This window comes from Hyaena hyaena, unplaced genomic scaffold (genome assembly GCF_003009895.1).
Source record: "Hyaena hyaena isolate Hyena2069 unplaced genomic scaffold, ASM300989v1 scaffold_36, whole genome shotgun sequence".
In the NCBI taxonomy this organism is placed as follows: domain Eukaryota; kingdom Metazoa; phylum Chordata; class Mammalia; order Carnivora; family Hyaenidae; genus Hyaena; species Hyaena hyaena.
The window spans coordinates 3,301,096-3,317,836 of record NW_024080668.1 but is presented as its reverse complement, the minus strand read 5'-3'; the positions used below and the strand labels follow the sequence as shown (position 1 = coordinate 3,317,836).

Below are 16,741 nucleotides of genomic sequence, written 5' to 3'. Positions count from 1 at the left end.
GTCCTGTTATCTTTAACTGAATAAATACCTCTGCGTGCCCTGTAGAGTTGTTTGGTGACTTTGTGTTTGTGCTGAGAAATGAAGGAAGGGGTGGTGGTCGAGAGGAATATTCGGAGTTACAGATGGCTATGTTTGGGATAGCTGTGGTTGTGAAAGTCAAGTCGCACTTTCCGTTTCTTTTCTACTTTGGGATTTGCCCCAATTGGCCCAGCAACGCTATAAGTTAGCCTCGTCTGCGCATGTCAGGGACTTTTGTCCCTCGGCGGACACCGTTGCCAGCCACAGCTATGTCTCCGCGCTCGCCGCCTTGGTAGGGAGCCGAATTCTACCTTTTTTCGCCCGCGCCATGGCGAGCCGGGGGGCTCGTCAGCGCCTGAAGGGGAGCGGGGGCAGCGGCGGGGACACGGTCTCGGCGGCGGACAAGCTGCGGGAGCTGCTGTGCAGCCGGGAGGCGAGCGGCGCGGAGCCCAGGACCGAGTAGGTGTGCGGGCGCGGCGGGGGCGTGGCGGCCGGGCGGCGCGGGGCTGGCTCCGGGGGGTCTCCCGCGGGGGGCGGGGGTCCGGCCCGCCTGCCTCACCCCCCCCAGCCCCCCCCCCGGCCCCGCTGCTCTCCTGGACCGGCCCCGTGCGGGCCTCGCGGCGCCTCGGGTCCCCCGCCCCGGGTCCCGTGTTGCTCAGGGCTGCCGGCCCAGGCCCGCAGAGGGCTGGCGGCGCGGCGTTTGCGTTGGCAGAGCCTCTGTGGGAGACGTTGGCGAGAGCAGAGAGCAGACCTTTCTAGGCTGTCTCTCACGGTCTCCTTCATTGTCCGCAAAGCCCTGACCCCTTGCTCTAGAGTGTGGGGCCCGCAGCGGTCCCTGCCGGGGCTCTGCGGCTTAGGGCCGCATTGACGGAGCGGTCAGCACCCGGGACGCGAGGAGGTTGTGCGCTCCGCACAAGTGAGGCCTCTGGGCGTTTGAACAAGAGGGAGATGAATAAAGCGGTGGAAAGAAGTGACCTCGTTAAGAAAGAAAAGGAGAATGAGAGCTTTGTGGCCTTGAAGGAGTGTCTTCGATGCCATGTAGGGGATGAATGAGCTTACTCCTTTTTTTTTTTTTAATGTTTTATTTATTTCTAGGAGAGAGAGAGAGCGCGAGAGAGACAGCGTGAGCAGGGGAGGGTCAGAGAGAGAGGGAGACACAGACTCTGAAACAGGCTCTTGGCTGAGCTGGCAGTCAGCACAGAGCCCGACGCGGGGCCCGAACCCACGAACCGCGAGATCGTGACCTAAGCGAAAGTCGGACGCTCAACCGACTAAGCCACCTAGGCGCCCCTGAATGAGCTTACTCCTTAAAAGCAGGAAGTGGAAGGAGTAATTAATAAAGGTCTGCATTCCTTTCTTATTGATTTCTACTGAGAACAACTAACTTTTTAAGTGACTTACTTAAGTGTGTTTTGAGGGCCTTGCCATTCTTGTCGTTTCTGACCAGTTTTAGACCTTCTAGCTGGTGGGTCTTCCTGACACCTCCTTTCTTTGCTTCTGAGCAGGTTATCTGGAAACAAAGCAGGACAAGTCTGGGCACCTGAGGGATCTACTGCTTTCAAGTGTCTGCTCTCAGCAAGGTTATGTGCTGCTCTCCTGAGCAACATCTCTGACTGCGATGAAACCTTCAACTACTGGGAACCAGTAAGTGATTTCTTTAGTTGTCTTGTTCTTGGTTTCCCTGCTTGGAGCCTTGATGCCAATTAAGATACAAGTAGTATGCATACACGTGTGACTGGTGGTAAAACAACTTTGTTTTCACTTTTGTATTCTAAGCTGATCATTTACCAGTTGTTGAAGGCCACGGAAAATTGGGCTTTTTCACAAAAATAATTTGTAATTTTCTGATTTAAAATAAATTTTAAAGAATAATGCTTAAAGACATTTTTAAAAATATTAACACCTACTATGAAACTTAAAGGGAAAACAGTAGCTCTCTGTTCCATTTCTCACAGTCAAATCGAGTCCCTAGAGGGAACTTTCAGCTTTTTTGGTTAATCTGATGTTTGCTAAAATAAAACTACTAAGTGGTATGCTTGTACTGCTATTTCTTGATTTATACATTTGTAAGTCAGCTGACTTCCTGTTAGAGAAAATCTAGAGTGAAATTTCCCGATCCTTTATTGCATTAAGAAGAATGTTTAGTGTAGGTAGTTTAAGGAAAAGATAAGATTTAGAGTTTCTCTGTTTTGGTTAATGAGTATTTAAAAAAAAAAAAAAGGGTAAAATTCAAGCTTTCAACGTTGACCAAACAGTCTTAGGGAATTTATAATATCCTAATATTTTTCAGTATTGGGTCATTTTGATATCTATCGTTGCAAATCCTGTTGAATGTCAGCATTTTTTGTGTATCTTTCTTGTTAATTTTGCTTAGAAACTTCACCTGCATCCTGTTAGCAAGCATTTTTGGCCAATTTAACCCTGAACCTGAACCTATCTGTTTTGTACTTTCAGACACACTACCTCATCTATGGGAAGGGGTTTCAGACTTGGGAATATTCCCCAGTTTATGCGATTCGCTCCTATGCCTACCTGTTGCTTCATGCCTGGCCAGCTGCATTTCATGCAAGAATTCTACAAACTAATAAGGTAAGGGCAGGCCCACCGGGAAGCAGTTATAGCTGAACAAGAGGTGAGTCTTGGAACAGTTTTCAGAAAAGGAAAAAAATGGTTGGTTAGGACTTTTTTTTTTTTTTTTTTAGAATAGTCATTTATTCATTCATTGTAAATAAACATTAATGGAGCAACTTTTAAACATTTTTTTATTTTGATTCCGCAATAGTTAACCTACAGCCATACACCTTAGTTCCAGGTGTAGGATACAGTGATTCAACAATAATCTATGTTACTAGGTGCTCCTCAAGATAAGTGTATTCTTATTCCCTTTTATCTATTTCATCTGTCCCTCTTCCCCTGCCCCTCTGGTAACCATCAGTTTGTTTTCTGTAGTTAACAGCAGTTTTGCTTGTTTTTTTGGGTTGTCTCTCTTTTTTCTTATTTCTTAAATTCCATATATGAGTGAAATCCTATGGTATTTGTACACTGTTGTAAATGGCAAGATTTCATTGTTTTTTCTATGACCGAATAATCTTCCATCGTATGTATATACCACGTCTGCTTTATCTGTTCATCTGTCAGTGGACACTTGGGCTGCTCCATAACTTGGCTATTGTAAATAATGCTGCTATAAATATAGGGTTGCATATATCCTTTCGAATTAGTGTTTCATTTTCTTTTTTTAAAATTTTTTTATGTCTTTATTTTATTTTGAGAGACTGGGCAAGCGGGGGAGGGGCAGAGGGAGAGGGAGAAAGAGAATCTGAAGCAGGCTTCAGGCTCTGAGCTGTCAGCACAGAGCCCAATGTGGGGCTTGAATCCACAGACCCTGAGATGATGACCTGAGCTGAAGTCGGGCGCTTAACAGACTGAGCCACCCAGGCGCCCCAGCGTTTCATTTTCCTTAGGTAAATATTCAGTAATGCAGTTACTGGATCATATGATTATTCTATTTTTAACTTTTTGAGACCCCCTCCATACTGTTTCCCACAGAGGCTGTACCAGTTTACATTTCCATCAGCCTGCACAAGTTCCTTTTACTCCACATCCTCACCAACACTTTTTTCTTGTGTTTGTGATTTTGGCCATTCCAATAGGTGTGAGGTGAGATCTCATTGTGGTTTTCATTTGCATATCCCTGATGATGAGTGATGTTGAGCGTCTTGTGTCAGTTATCTGTATGTCTTCCTTGGAGAAATGTCTATTCATGTCTCTGCCCTTTTAAAAAATTTTTTGTTAGTTTTGAGAGAGTGCGTGTGAGTAGGAAAGGGACAGAGAGGGAGATGGGGGACAGAGGATCTGAAGCCGGCTCTGTGCTGACAGCAGAGAGACTGATATGGGGCTCCAAACTCCATGAACTGCAATATCATGACCTGAGGTGAAGCTGAACACTTAACCAACTGAGCCACCAAGCTGCCCCTTGGCCCATCTTTTAATTGGATATTTGTGGGTTTTTTGTGTGTTGAGTTGTATAAGCTCTTTTCATATTTTGGATATTAACTAATGGACCAACTTTTATCTGGCAGGTACTTTGTTAAGAGTTGTGGGTGTGACCCACAGTGACCAAATCCCTGCCCTCATGGAATTTATAGTTTAGTGGTAGAAGATGAACATCAAACAAGTATTTTAAATGCAGTGGGTCAGGGTACGTGGGTTATTCAGTTGGTTAAGCGTCTAGCTTTTGAGTTTGGTTCAGGTCATAATCTTACAGTTGTGGGACTGATCCTGGAGTTGGGCTCTGTGCTGGGTACGGAACCTGCTTAAGATCCTTCTCTCCCTCTCCCTTTGTCCCTTCCCTGGTCTCCTTCCCTCTCAGAAAGAGAAAGAAATGCAGTGGGTCTTAAGGCGGAGAAGTGTATGATGGGATAGCATATTAGGGAGGCTAATTTAAACAAAGTGCTGAAGGAGAATTAGTAGGAGTTAATGGAGACCTAACCTGATTACTTTTTAGGAATTTGCTATCATGTGTCTTGGCATGGATTTCTTTGGGTTTGTCTTGTTTGGAGATTACTAACCTTCTTAAATATTTAGGCATATATATATATATATATATATTTTTTTTTTGACAAATTTGGGCAGATTTTGGCTGTTATTTTTGAGAGTACTTTTTTAGCCCTGCCCTATCTTTTCTCTTAAAATTCCGGTGATATCAGTATTAGATGTTTTTATTATAGACTCCTAGGTCTCTGAGACCCTATTCATTTTTTTCCAGTCCATTTTCTATGTGTTGATTGAGCAATTTCTAATCTTCCAGTTCACCTATTTTTTCCTCTGTGCTCTCCATTCTGCTGTTGAGCCTATCTGTTGAGCTTTTATTTTGGTTATTGTATTTTTTTCAGTTGAAAATTTTCCATTTGGTTTTTCTTTATATATTCTGTTGCTTTGAGAATTTTTTTTCATTTACTTCCAGTGTGTTCTTAATTGCTCACTGAATCATTTTTGTAGTGGCTCCTTTAAAAGTTTGTCATATAATTCTGACCTTTGTCTCCTTGGTATATATTGATTGACAATTTTCATTCAGTTTGCCATCTTCCAAGTAATTTTCAGTCGAAACCTGGCCATTTGGGGTATTAGATTCTGAGACTCTGGATCTTCTTCCTGGGCCCGATGTGTTTCCTCTACATCTCTGGGTCTTACTTTATGCCGTCTGTGTGGTCTGGTTGCTTCTGATACCACTCTATCAGGAGAAAGGAGACAGTTCTCCACCTTCGTTACTGCCAGGTGGGGGTGGAAGTTGAGGTCCCCCACTTCACTCCAGTGGGCAGGATAGGGATACTTCACTACTGCTAGGTGGGATGAGGAGGTGGAAGCCTACCTAGGCTTACCCAAGTAGTCTTCACTGACCCTGTGTCCAGAGAGGGAGCTCATTACACCAGCAAGGATGAAGGCTTCCTACTGGACATTTGATGGCCTGGGTGGGAGTTGGGCTACTTCCCCCCCCCCCCCCCCCGGGGTGCTTGCTGGAGTAGAGTGATTATTGACTAAAGGTTTTCTGTGTTGTTTGGCTTCTCCTGTCTTGGCCTCTTGGCTAGATCAGCCAAGCTTTGATTGGTGTGTGTTTGTCAGTGCTCATTGGCATTTCTACTGCCACCTTCTTTAGCTCTAAGTCTGAAATGTAGAAGGCAAAAAGAAAATTGGGGAACTCCCCACTGTTTTTTTCCTCAGGTCCTAAAGTCCCTAGGCAGTCTGGCACCTTCTCTCTACCTTGAGTCGTCTTAGGTTTACTTTACCTGTAATGTGCAGTTTTTAACTCTACATAGTAGGAGGAATAGGGAAAAGTATAGCTAATCCATCTTGTATGAGGCAGAAGTCCCTGATTAGAGAGCTAGACGTTCAGTAGGAATCGGCTAGATAAAGGGAAAATGGGGATGAGGGAGGAAAGCCATGAGGCTGGGAAGAGGGCCAGCATGGCCTTACATAAATAGGTTTGATGCTTGGAAGAGAGGGAGTGGTGGAGTTAGTTGCAAGATACTGAAAGGTAGGAGGAGGCCAGATTTATACAATACCTGGTAGGCTCTCATAAGGAATTTAGACTTTATCCCCGCCTCCACCGGCCCCCCAGGACATTCTGAAGCTATCCAGAGGTTTTAGAGGAGAGACATGATTGCATTTGCATTTTAGACTCATCAGAAAGATAGTACCTATAGAAGGTGATAGAACTGTCCTTTGCTTCCCTATCTTTTCATTTCTGCTTTCTTTTTTTTTTTTTTTTTTAAATTTAGAAGAAAGGTATACAGGATGAGGTCTTCATAGAGAAATAACAATATGCAATGCTTAAGGATTTTATTTCCGCTTGAATATCCACTGTTCCTTCCAGTTTGACGTGTTCAACCGAATCCTTCATTTTCTATCACTTTTGCTTTTATGTTAATGACAGGAGCAGGAAGCACAACAGGAATGAAGATTTCCCTTGTTCTTTCTTCTAATCTCCTCCCTGTTAGGTTCTGCCAATGGAAGCCAACAGGGGGCCACTTGGCAAGGGGGAATTAGCTTAAAGAGTCCCAGCCCCAGCATCCTGATGCACAGTAGAGAGGGTGGATTGTTACTGAAAGACCATCTGGTAATAATTGGCACCCCTTAGTGTTGGTTACCTTTCCAACTTCTTGCTACTCTAAATAAGAATACCTTTATTTTGTCTCTTTGAACTATGTGCTCAGGAGTAGGATCCTGTACATAGATCCATAGGCTACTTAATTTCATGCATGGGGTACTGCCAGATTGCTCCCTAGAATGGCTATCCAACTTCACACTTCTGCAACAGTGTTCCACATCTCAGCCACCTTACACCTCCTGAGCACTTGATATTTCTGACTTGCTAATTTTTGCCCTTCTCATGCATGTGAGATGTTTCTCATTTTAATTGGATTTCTCCGATTACATGTGAGGTGCAACATTTCATTTAATAGTCATTCGTATTTTTTTTTTTTTTCTGTGAATTACCTATTCATATCCTTTGCCTGTTTTTCAGTTGGGTTTTCTGGTTTTCTTTACGGATTTGTAGAAGTTCTCAAAGTAACCACTTGAAGGTTTTAGGTACTGGAAATCTTTTGGCTGTTGCCTCTCTATTGTGTCTGTGGATCTTTGTTGAACAGAAATCTTTAATTTTGATACAGTCAGCCCAATTAGTTTTTCACTTATGATTGGTGGGTTTTGGGTCTTTCCAAAAGAAATCCCTCCTTACCACAGTTCACAAAGATGTCCTTACATATTTTCTTAGCTTTATAATTTTACCTGTCACATACGAGGCTTTAATGCACTTAAATATTTTTTAAAAAAGATTTTTAAGTAATCTCTACACTCAATGTAGGGCTTGAATTTGCAACCCTAAGATCAAGAGTTGCACACTCCACTATACTGAGCCAGACAGGTATCCTAATTTGAACATTATTTTTTATAAATTATAGAAAGAGCTTTATTTTTTTGTGGCAGAGTGAACTGGATTTTTAAGTCCTATCTGCTGAGTAATCCATCCTTTCTCTGATTTATGATACCATATCTATCAGGTACTTTATTCCTACATTCATGGGTCTTTTCTTGGCCTCCTTATTCTATGTCCTTGGTCAGATTGTCAGTACCATATTTTTATTATGGTTTTGTTGTGTGTGTTAAATATCTGGTTGATAAACTTCTCATGTCGATTTTATTACATTTATTTTATTTTAAATGTTTTATTTATTTCTAGGAGAGAGAGAGAGACCACGTGAGCAGGGGAGGGTCAGAGAGAGAGAGGGAGTCACAGACTGAAACAGTCTCCAGGCTCTGAGCTGGCAGTCAGCACAGAGCCCGACGCGGGGCTTGAACCCACGAACCACGAGATCATGACCCGAGCGAAAGTTGGACACTTAACCGACTAAGCCACCCAGGCGCCCCTCATGTCGATTTTAAAATCTATATTTTAAAAATGATTACAGGGACGCCTGAGTGGGTCAGTCGGTTAAGCGTCCTACTTCAGCTCAGGTCATGATCTCCTGGTTCGTGGGTTCGAGCACTGAGTCGGGCTCTGTGCTGACAGCTCAGAGCCTGGAGCCTGCTTCAGATTCTGTGTCTGCTCCATCCCCCGCTCGTACACTGTCTTACTCTGTCTCTCAAAAATAAATGTTAACAACAAAAAAAAAATCCTTCCAGAATCTGTTTGTCCTTCCCCCAAATTCTGCTGGGTTTTGATGAGAGTTGCACTGAATTATATATTAATAGGAGAATCAATGTTTATAGGTTTGTTATTTTCATTCTTAAAATGATCTGATCCATTTAGTCAGGTTTTCCATGTCTTCTAATAAAATTTTTAGGTGTACCCAATTCAGTCTTATTCTTGGGTAGGTTAAGGCTTAACATTCTTGATACTTTTTGTTGCTATTTGGAAAGAAATCTTGTTTTGCTAATTTTTTAGGTGGTCATTGCTCATACAGAGGAATACAGTTGATGTTTGTTTTTTTGATCTTCATCTAAATCTTGCTGAATCTCCTTATTAGTGTCCTTGGTTTATCAGGTGAATCTCTTGGATTCTCTTACATCTGTGCATAAAGTTCAGTGTCTTTTATTCTATAATACCTCATTTTTTTTGTATATCATTTTGCCCCAACCAGGACTTCTATTTATATGTTGGATGTTATTTGTTGTGGGGACATTGTTATCCTACTTCTAAATACAACTCTTATATTAACTCAGGTTAATTTTTAACTTTCTAAATGTGTTTTGTACTCTCCCCAATTAGATGAGGAGTGCTTATGCATGTAGACACTTGGTACTAAAATTATCTGAATTCCTAGGAGCATCTGGAATAGTGTTCAGTGTATACTAGATATTCAGTATGTTTTTATTGAATTAATGAATGAGTCTGGCATTTATTGGCTGAAGTCAGGCACTCAACCAGTTGAGCCGCCCAGGTGCCCCAAGTCTGGCATTTATTGGATCACTTTATTGAACTCTGGAATTTTTTGGTTCTAGTGATAAAAATGGGAAGTATTTCTAAGTCATATGTAATTCTATTAATTATAACATCTATTTCAGTAGTGCTTATATTCTGAGGTAGTCCAGGCTCTTAAACATACCAGTGTGCTACAGTATGAAAGCTATTCAATAGAACCCCTATTATTAATGTTTATTTTTTAAATCGGTGTTAATTATAAACTTAATGAAATCACATTACAGATACTTGGAAGTAGGAAGGAAAATCTGCACCTAACTCCCACCAGCTTGATTCAGCCGTCTTTACCATTTTCTCACATTTCTTTTCAGCCTTTTTATATGCTTCTGATTTCCAAAGCTGTGATTCTGACATGTAAATGATAACGTATTGTGCATTTTTACCTGGTATTGTGTAATTATCAATATATAATAGTTTAGGAAATGTTTGTTGAATGTAGGAGTTTTATATCTTATTCTTTCACTGTTTCTGTAACCGTAAATTTTATCTGTGTAGTAGTCCATGAAATGTGTAGCAGAATTGACTCCCCGCACCCCCCACCCCCGTAATCGGATGTTATATAGTTCTTTTAAACCATTTTCTTCCTTAAATTAATAGTGTTGCAATGACCATTTGCATGAGTAGAACTAACCCCCCTGCCCTTACTTCAGTTACGTCTGTGGGCTGGAGTCCTAGAAATAGGTATACTGGGTCTTGGGATATGACCATGTTTATGGTTCTTGATCCATACTGCCTTTTAAGAGGATTATACCAGTTCACAATGTTACTAATGACAAATGAAAGTGGTTTGATCTTGAAGGCTTTGTATGACTTTTGTTGGTTTTGTTAAAATTTTTTAACGTTTTATTTTCGAGAGGGAGATCGAGACCGTATGAGTGGGGGAGGGTCAAAGAGAGAAAGAGACCCAGAATCTGAGGACAGGCTCCAGGCTCTGAGCTAGCTGTCAGCACAGAGCCCGATGCAAGGCTCCAGCCCATGAACCATAAGATCGTGACCTGAGCCGAAGTCAGGACGCTTAACCAACTGAGCCACCCAGGTGCCCCATGACTTTTGTTTTCTTGTTTTTGGTTTCTTTCAGATTCTTGTCTTCTACTTTTTACGATGTCTCCTGGCTTTTGTGAGCTGTATCTGTGAACTTTACTTTTATAAGTGAGTATAAAAGCTTTGCTTCTGAAAGTGTTATGAGGAAGCTCAATACAGCATAAGATTATTTCTGATAGCATACGCAGTATTTATAATAGAAAATACTTTTCTCCTAGCTCCTAATATTATATTTGGAGTAGGACTTCAAAATTTTTTTCACTTTTTTTGATGTACAATTGAAATAGAACATTGTGTAAATTTAAGGTGTACAATTGTTAAATGTATATGTATGAAATATGACAGTAAGGTTAACACCTCCATCACTTCACATAAAAACACCTTTGTGTGTGGTGAGAACATTCAAGATGTACTCTTCTAGCAACTTTCAAGTGTAATAATGTATTGTTAACTATATTTACCATGCTGTATATTAGATCTTCTGGAACTTACAGTTGGAAGTTTAGGAGATATTGGTCAAAAGATATAATCTCCCCCTGTCCCCCTGACTCCCTGCTTCCCCAGCCCCTGGTAGCTACCATTCTGTTTCTACCAGTTTGGCTTTTTTTAGATTCCGCATGTGAGATCTTTACACTATATGTCTTTTAGTATCTGACATTTCACTTAGAATCCTAGCCTCAAGGTCCACCCATCTGTTGAAAATGGCAGGATTTCCTTTTTAAATTCCATTGTATATCTTAAGAGTTTTATTTATTTTTTAGAATACTTCTCAGTGAGACAGTGAGAGTGGGGGCTGGGGAGGGGCAGAGAAGGAGAGAGGGAGGGAGACAGAGAATCCAAAGCAGGCTCCACACTGTCAGCACAAAGCCCAATGTGGGGCTCGAACCTATGAACTGTGAGATCACGACCTGAGCTGAAGTCAGGCACTCAACTGACTGAGCCACCCAGGTGCCCCTATTCCATTGTTATCTATACAACATTTTCCTTATTCATTCATTCATAGATGGACATTTAGGTTGATTCCAGATCTTGGCTATTAGGAATAGTACCGTAGTAATCATGGGGTACAGATAGCTCTCTGAGATAGTGACTTCATGTCCTTTGGATTTATACCCTGCTGTGGGTGGGATTGTTGGATCACATGGTAATCCTATATTTAATTTTTTTCCTATTGATTTTTTTGAGGAAATAAGTGAGCTTATTTTTTCAAATACTGGAGGGGAATACTTCTCATTTCACTTTCTTTCCAGAGGTTCATAAATTCCATATCTTCATATGACGTTAAATGATGTTTAAACACCTAACTCGTGTTTTATTTGGTAGAAGCTAGTAGAGCCTTATTTTTGGCCCCAAGATAGAGGATTATGATTTACCTCTTCCCCTTGAACGTAGATGATAGGAAATTATTCCCATTGTGGGACTCACTAATCTTAATTTTTTTTTTTTTATGTTCATTTGAGAGAGAGAGAGAGAGAGAGAGAGAATATGCAAGCAGGGAAGGGACAGGGAGAAACAGAATGTGAAGCAGGCTCCAGACCTGAGCGGTCAACCCTGAGCCTGATACAGAGCTCAAACCCATAAACGGTGAGATCATGACCTGAGCCGAAGTTGGACACATAACTGAGTGAGCCACCCAGGCACCCCAGGACTCCCTGCCCTTATTCGCACCTCGTACATGGTCTTTTCCCAAGTACCTATTGGTTGGTTGAAGTATTAAGCATTTAAGTGTTACAGTAATAAAAATAACCACTTTATTTTTTTTTTACATGAAACCTAAGACACTTTAATAATGCTTTAAAATGTATTTAGACTTCATAATCATTTAAAAATCTCTCCACTGCAAAACAGATAAAAATACCATATTAAAAAATTCTTTGGTCTTGAGTCTGGGTGACACAGAGGAGAAGAAAGAAAGCCAGTGCTGTCTTTGAGGATTGTAACCATATGTTGGTCTTCTTCTGGGTTCAGGACTGAATTCAAATCCTCTGTACGGTCCCTCAAGCCCCAAGTTGAGAATTTATTTCAAAACTGTTCTGGGTTGGTAGTACCCCTACCAGTTGGACGCTTAACTGACTGACCCACCCAGATGCCCCCGAATAGGCCTTTTTTTTTTTTTTAATGTGGTAATTCTATTTTTTATTTTTTTTATTTTTATTTTTTTTTACAAATAGTTTATTGTCAAATTAGTTTCCACAGAACACTCAGTGCTCATCCCCACAAGTGTCCTCCTCCATGCCCGTCCCCCTCTTCCCCCCACATCCATCAGTCCTCAGTTTTTGTCAGCATTCAAGAGTCTCTCATGGTTTGTGAATAGGCCTTTTTCTAAGGAAGAAACATGCTTAGCGAATGGGTATATGAAAAGATGGTGTCACTAATCATAAGGGAAATGCAAATCAGAACCACAATGAGCTATATGACTCCATCGTTGTTAGAATGGCTGTTATCAAGAAAAAAACAGCTGGTGTTGGCAAGAATGTAGGATTGGAACCTTAGCATCCTGTAGGTGGGAATTCAAAATATATCGACTATGCAAACAGTATGGAGGGTCCTCAAAAAACTAAAAATTGAAGTGCAGTATGATCCAGCAATCCAGCTTTTGGATATTTAAAAGAATTGAAACAGGATCTTGAAGAGGTATCTGCACTTCCATGTTTATTGTAGTACTATTCACAGTAGCCAAGATCGGAAACCACTTAAGTGTCCATTGACTGATCCATGGGGGAAATGCGGTATATATGTAGAAGGGAATACTCAGAAAAGAAGAAAGTTCTGTAATATGTGACAACATGGATGCACCTTGAGGACCTGCTGAGCTAACCAGTTACAGATGGACAAACATTGCATGATTCGACGTGTATGAGGATTCTAAAACTCCTGGAAGCCGAGAATAGAATTGTGGTTGCCAGGGGCTGGGGGGAGGGGGAAATGAGTTGCTGATCAATGGGTATAAAATTTCTGTTGTACAAGATGAGTAAGTTCTAGAGAGCTCTACAACATTGTGCCTATTAGCTAACAATACTGTATTTTACACTTAAAAACCTGTTAAGAGGGTACATCTATCGCATGTTCTTACCACGATAAAATAGAAAAGCTAAAAGGAAAAAGGAATGAGACTACAAAAATAGCCCAGCAGATTTGAAAAAGAGCCAAGCAGAACTTGTAGAAATGAAAGTAAACAACTGACACTTAAATTTCAGTGGCTAGTTGAAATTGCTAATTAGACGCTGCTAATGAGTAAACTTGAAGATTGATCCGAATAAATCAGTAAGAAGTACAGAGTGACAAAAAGGAAATAAAAGGAAAATGATAGGAAAATATAAAGAGGTTAAGAAACCTCTATGGTAGCATTGATGGATCCAATGTCTATCTAACCAGATTCTAGGAGATGATCGAATGGGGAGAAGGCAGTATTTGGCGAAATCATAGCTAGAATTTTCCAGAATTAGTGAAAACCAAGATCCTATTTCATAGATTCAGGGAGTCTAACCTGTCCTGAGCTGGATAAATAAAAGGGAATTCGTGAAACTACATAGAACACTAAGGGCAAAGAAGGTCTTAAAAGTTGACAGAACTGGGGCGCCTGGGTGGCTTAGTCGGTTAAGCGTCCGACTTTCGCTCGGGTCATGATCTCGCGGTTCGTGGGTTCAAGCCCCGCGTCGGGCTCTGTGCTGACTGCCAGCTCAGAGCCTGGAGCCTGTTTCAGTCTGTGACTCCCTCTCTCTCTGACCCTCCCCTGCTCATGCTGTCTCTCTCTCTCTCCTAGAAATAAAAAAAAAACAACATTAAAAAAAAAAAATTGACAGAACTGATAGAAAATACCTACGAAGGAATGTTAGTTAGACTGACAGAAGCCCTCTCCAAAGCCAGAAGGTTAAAAAAAAACCAAAAAACAAAAAACACTTCAAAGTGCCCAGAGAAAATGGCTTAATCCTAAGATGGTGTACTCCGCTAAACCATCTTTTAAGACGAAGCGCTAAATAGGACTTCGATGTAGCACCCCGCACCCGAATAAATAAACCAAACAAAAATGGGAATTTGCCACTAGCAGATCCTCACTCGAGAAACTTTAAAAAGATACTTAGGTGGAGAAGCCAAGAAAGAAGCTCTGAGCTTCACTAAGGGACCTGAGCAGGAGGGTGGTTAACACGGGGGGTCGGTGTTGGAACAAATGTTTACCAGATGAAGCTGTGATGACTTCTAATAATGTTTACAGGGTTAAAGACCTCCACGAAAGAGGTAAATGAAGTGTATACTTAAGTCTGAGAAATGGGAACTGACGCTTTGTGTGTCTCCTAGTCTCCTCTTATAACTACCATTTGTTGAGCAACTCTGTTCCAGGCACTCCAAGCATTTTTCCACGCATTGTCCTCAACAGAAATCTTACAAAGTAGACCTTCTCATTACCCTGGCTTTACAGATGAGCAATCTGATAGCGTTGTCACTAGGCCAGGGTACTGCTGTTAGTAAGTGGCGGAGCCCAAATTTGAACCTGTGCCCCTCTGAATTTGAGGCCTCTTGGTTTTTCCCCACATCATGCTGTTTTCCTGTTGATGTATACACAATCTCAGCAGAGCAAGCGTGCATTTCCTTTTAGGTAGAGTGCTTCTCTTCTGCTTAAAGAATAAGAATGTTTAGGTTTGTCAGGCACACAAAATTGCTGACAAACCTGTCCAGAAAGTTCTGTGTTTGACTTTAAATCTTCAGTGTTCTCTGCGGAGCAAGCATGTTTTTGTCCTTTGCTTTGAAACGTCTGTCCCTAAGGTTTGCCATGCTGATAGTCTTTGCCTTTCTCCTAGGGCTGTGTGCAAGAAGTTTGGGCTGCATGTGAGTCGGATGATGCTGGCCTTCTTGGTTCTTAGCACTGGCATGTTTTGCTCATCATCAGGTAAGTAAATGGACAGGTAAAGGCGTAACAGGTGCACTGATCTTTCTGCGTTGAAAGGATCAACTTGTCTAGGTGTAGGTTACGTTGTATAGCTTGTCCATAGCTTGTAGAGCACTGTTAATGACTTGATCTTCACCATCCTTTACGGCAGCCTTGTGTTAGGGTATGATAAATATTTTCCTCTTGTGCAGATGAGGACTCAGAAACTTAGAAAAGTGAAAAGAAGTTATTTTCACCATGTTGCTCTGTTACATTGTTGTAGTTTTTTTTTTTTTTTTTTTTAAGTCATCTCACAAGGCTGAAAAACCAGCACCCATTGCCTTTCCCTGTTAGTAGGGGAAGAAAAATAATTTTCTTCTTTTGCTCTTGTTTGTGTGTAAAAGCCCTATTCTTTATGGTTTTGCTTTCTGCCTGTTATTTGCAGTATGTTCTGTAAAGGTATACATTCTCTTTGTTGGGCTTTCCCCTCCCTTTTTAAAGCGTAAACCTAAAGGGAAGTTAGAATATTAGACTGGTGGCTTACAAACTCTGCTCCATTGAACACTGTGTCCTCTGAGCTGAGTCACGGTAGCCTCTTGCCAAAAGGTAGCCTGATGCTCCGGAAAAATGAAGCCACTAGATAGAATTATGTCACTTTTAGTTACTGCTTGTGTATACCAGAGTCCAGTATGCACACTAAATATACACAAAACATCGTATCTAGCACACAAGTATGTATTTCACTTTATTGACTGTATCAAAACCTATGTTCTGCAGGGACCTCAGGACTCTGCACCTAAATAATTAAAAAAATTTTGTTAATTATTTTTGAGAGAGACAGAGCACAAGTGTACAAGTGGGGGAGGGACACAGAGAGAGGGAGACACAGAATTGGAAGGAGGCTCCAGGCTCTGAGCTGTCAGCACAGAGCCCGACGCGGGGCTCGAACCCATGAACAGTGAATAATTTTGTGTCACTGTCCTAAAAGAGACTGCTGACCTCTCTGAGCTGGCAGAGGCCTCCAATTCCTCTGCTCCCTTTGTTCTCTACGTTGGCAGCATACTTGATAGCTTTGGGTGGCATCAGTATTATTTAGCATTGATCTGTGAAGTTGTACCTTCCATTTTTTAAGTTACTTCGGTACTCTTAAGACTGATTCTTAGGTGGGAGAGGTGTTCATTAGTGGCTTTAGCTTTGTTATCTCAGTTGAGGATATTAAGGCACAGAGAAGTTCAAGGCATGCTTTTATACATAGCCTTTAAACCCTTTACTGACTTTTGAGCAGGGCTTGTGCAGCCTGGAGGATCAGATTGCATTTTTGTGTCAAATTGTTAGAACCACTGATCAAATGTTACTGTAATGAGACCCTGAAGGCACTCAGTCCTCTGCTGTTTGCCACAACAAAGTAATGCTAGATAGGAGTAATCAGGGGACATCTAAAGACCAGATCATCCATGTTAGTGGATGCAGGATGCAATATTTGGCCCATGAGAAGGCTTCCTCGAGTTCCTCTGCGGTAAAGTTAGTGCCAGAGCAGTCTCAGAAGACTACCAGAAGATAAAATTCTTCAGAAATAGTCAGCAGTGGCTCTTAAGTTCCTTGAAACATATTCCCTACCTGGAAACATAACTGGAATTGTGTTAAGTTGTGCATTTGGAGTACAGGCCAGAAGAATGGCATGGTTTGTATTGTATAACCAGGCAGCATGTTGGTACCTAAAAAAAAAAAAAAAAAAAAAAAAAAATAGGCATGAGAAAGTGAGAAGATCCTTGAACTTCATGGTTATTTTAAGGAATATCCTGTTACTATGCATTTCTAATAGAGCGTTCCTCAAAATA

The 16,741-nt window shown here is 41.4% G+C and overlaps 1 protein-coding gene across 3 annotated transcripts in view; it reads left to right on the top strand.

The window, feature by feature from the left end:
* Nucleotides 1-294: 294 nt before the first annotated feature.
* The window catches only part of ALG9 (ALG9 alpha-1,2-mannosyltransferase), a 103,344-nt gene continuing 86,897 nt past the window's right edge, over nt 295-16,741 (top strand). Inside the window, exons 1-5 of one of the 3 annotated variants that reach the window (XM_039229213.1) lie at nt 295-310; nt 1,524-1,662; nt 2,473-2,607; nt 10,077-10,147; nt 14,836-14,924. In XM_039229213.1, coding sequence (XP_039085144.1) covers nt 14,873-14,924 — 52 coding nt within the window. In that variant the 5' untranslated portion in view covers nt 295-310; nt 1,524-1,662; nt 2,473-2,607; nt 10,077-10,147; nt 14,836-14,872. The other 2 variants (XM_039229212.1, XM_039229214.1) reach the window with 2 other exon arrangements.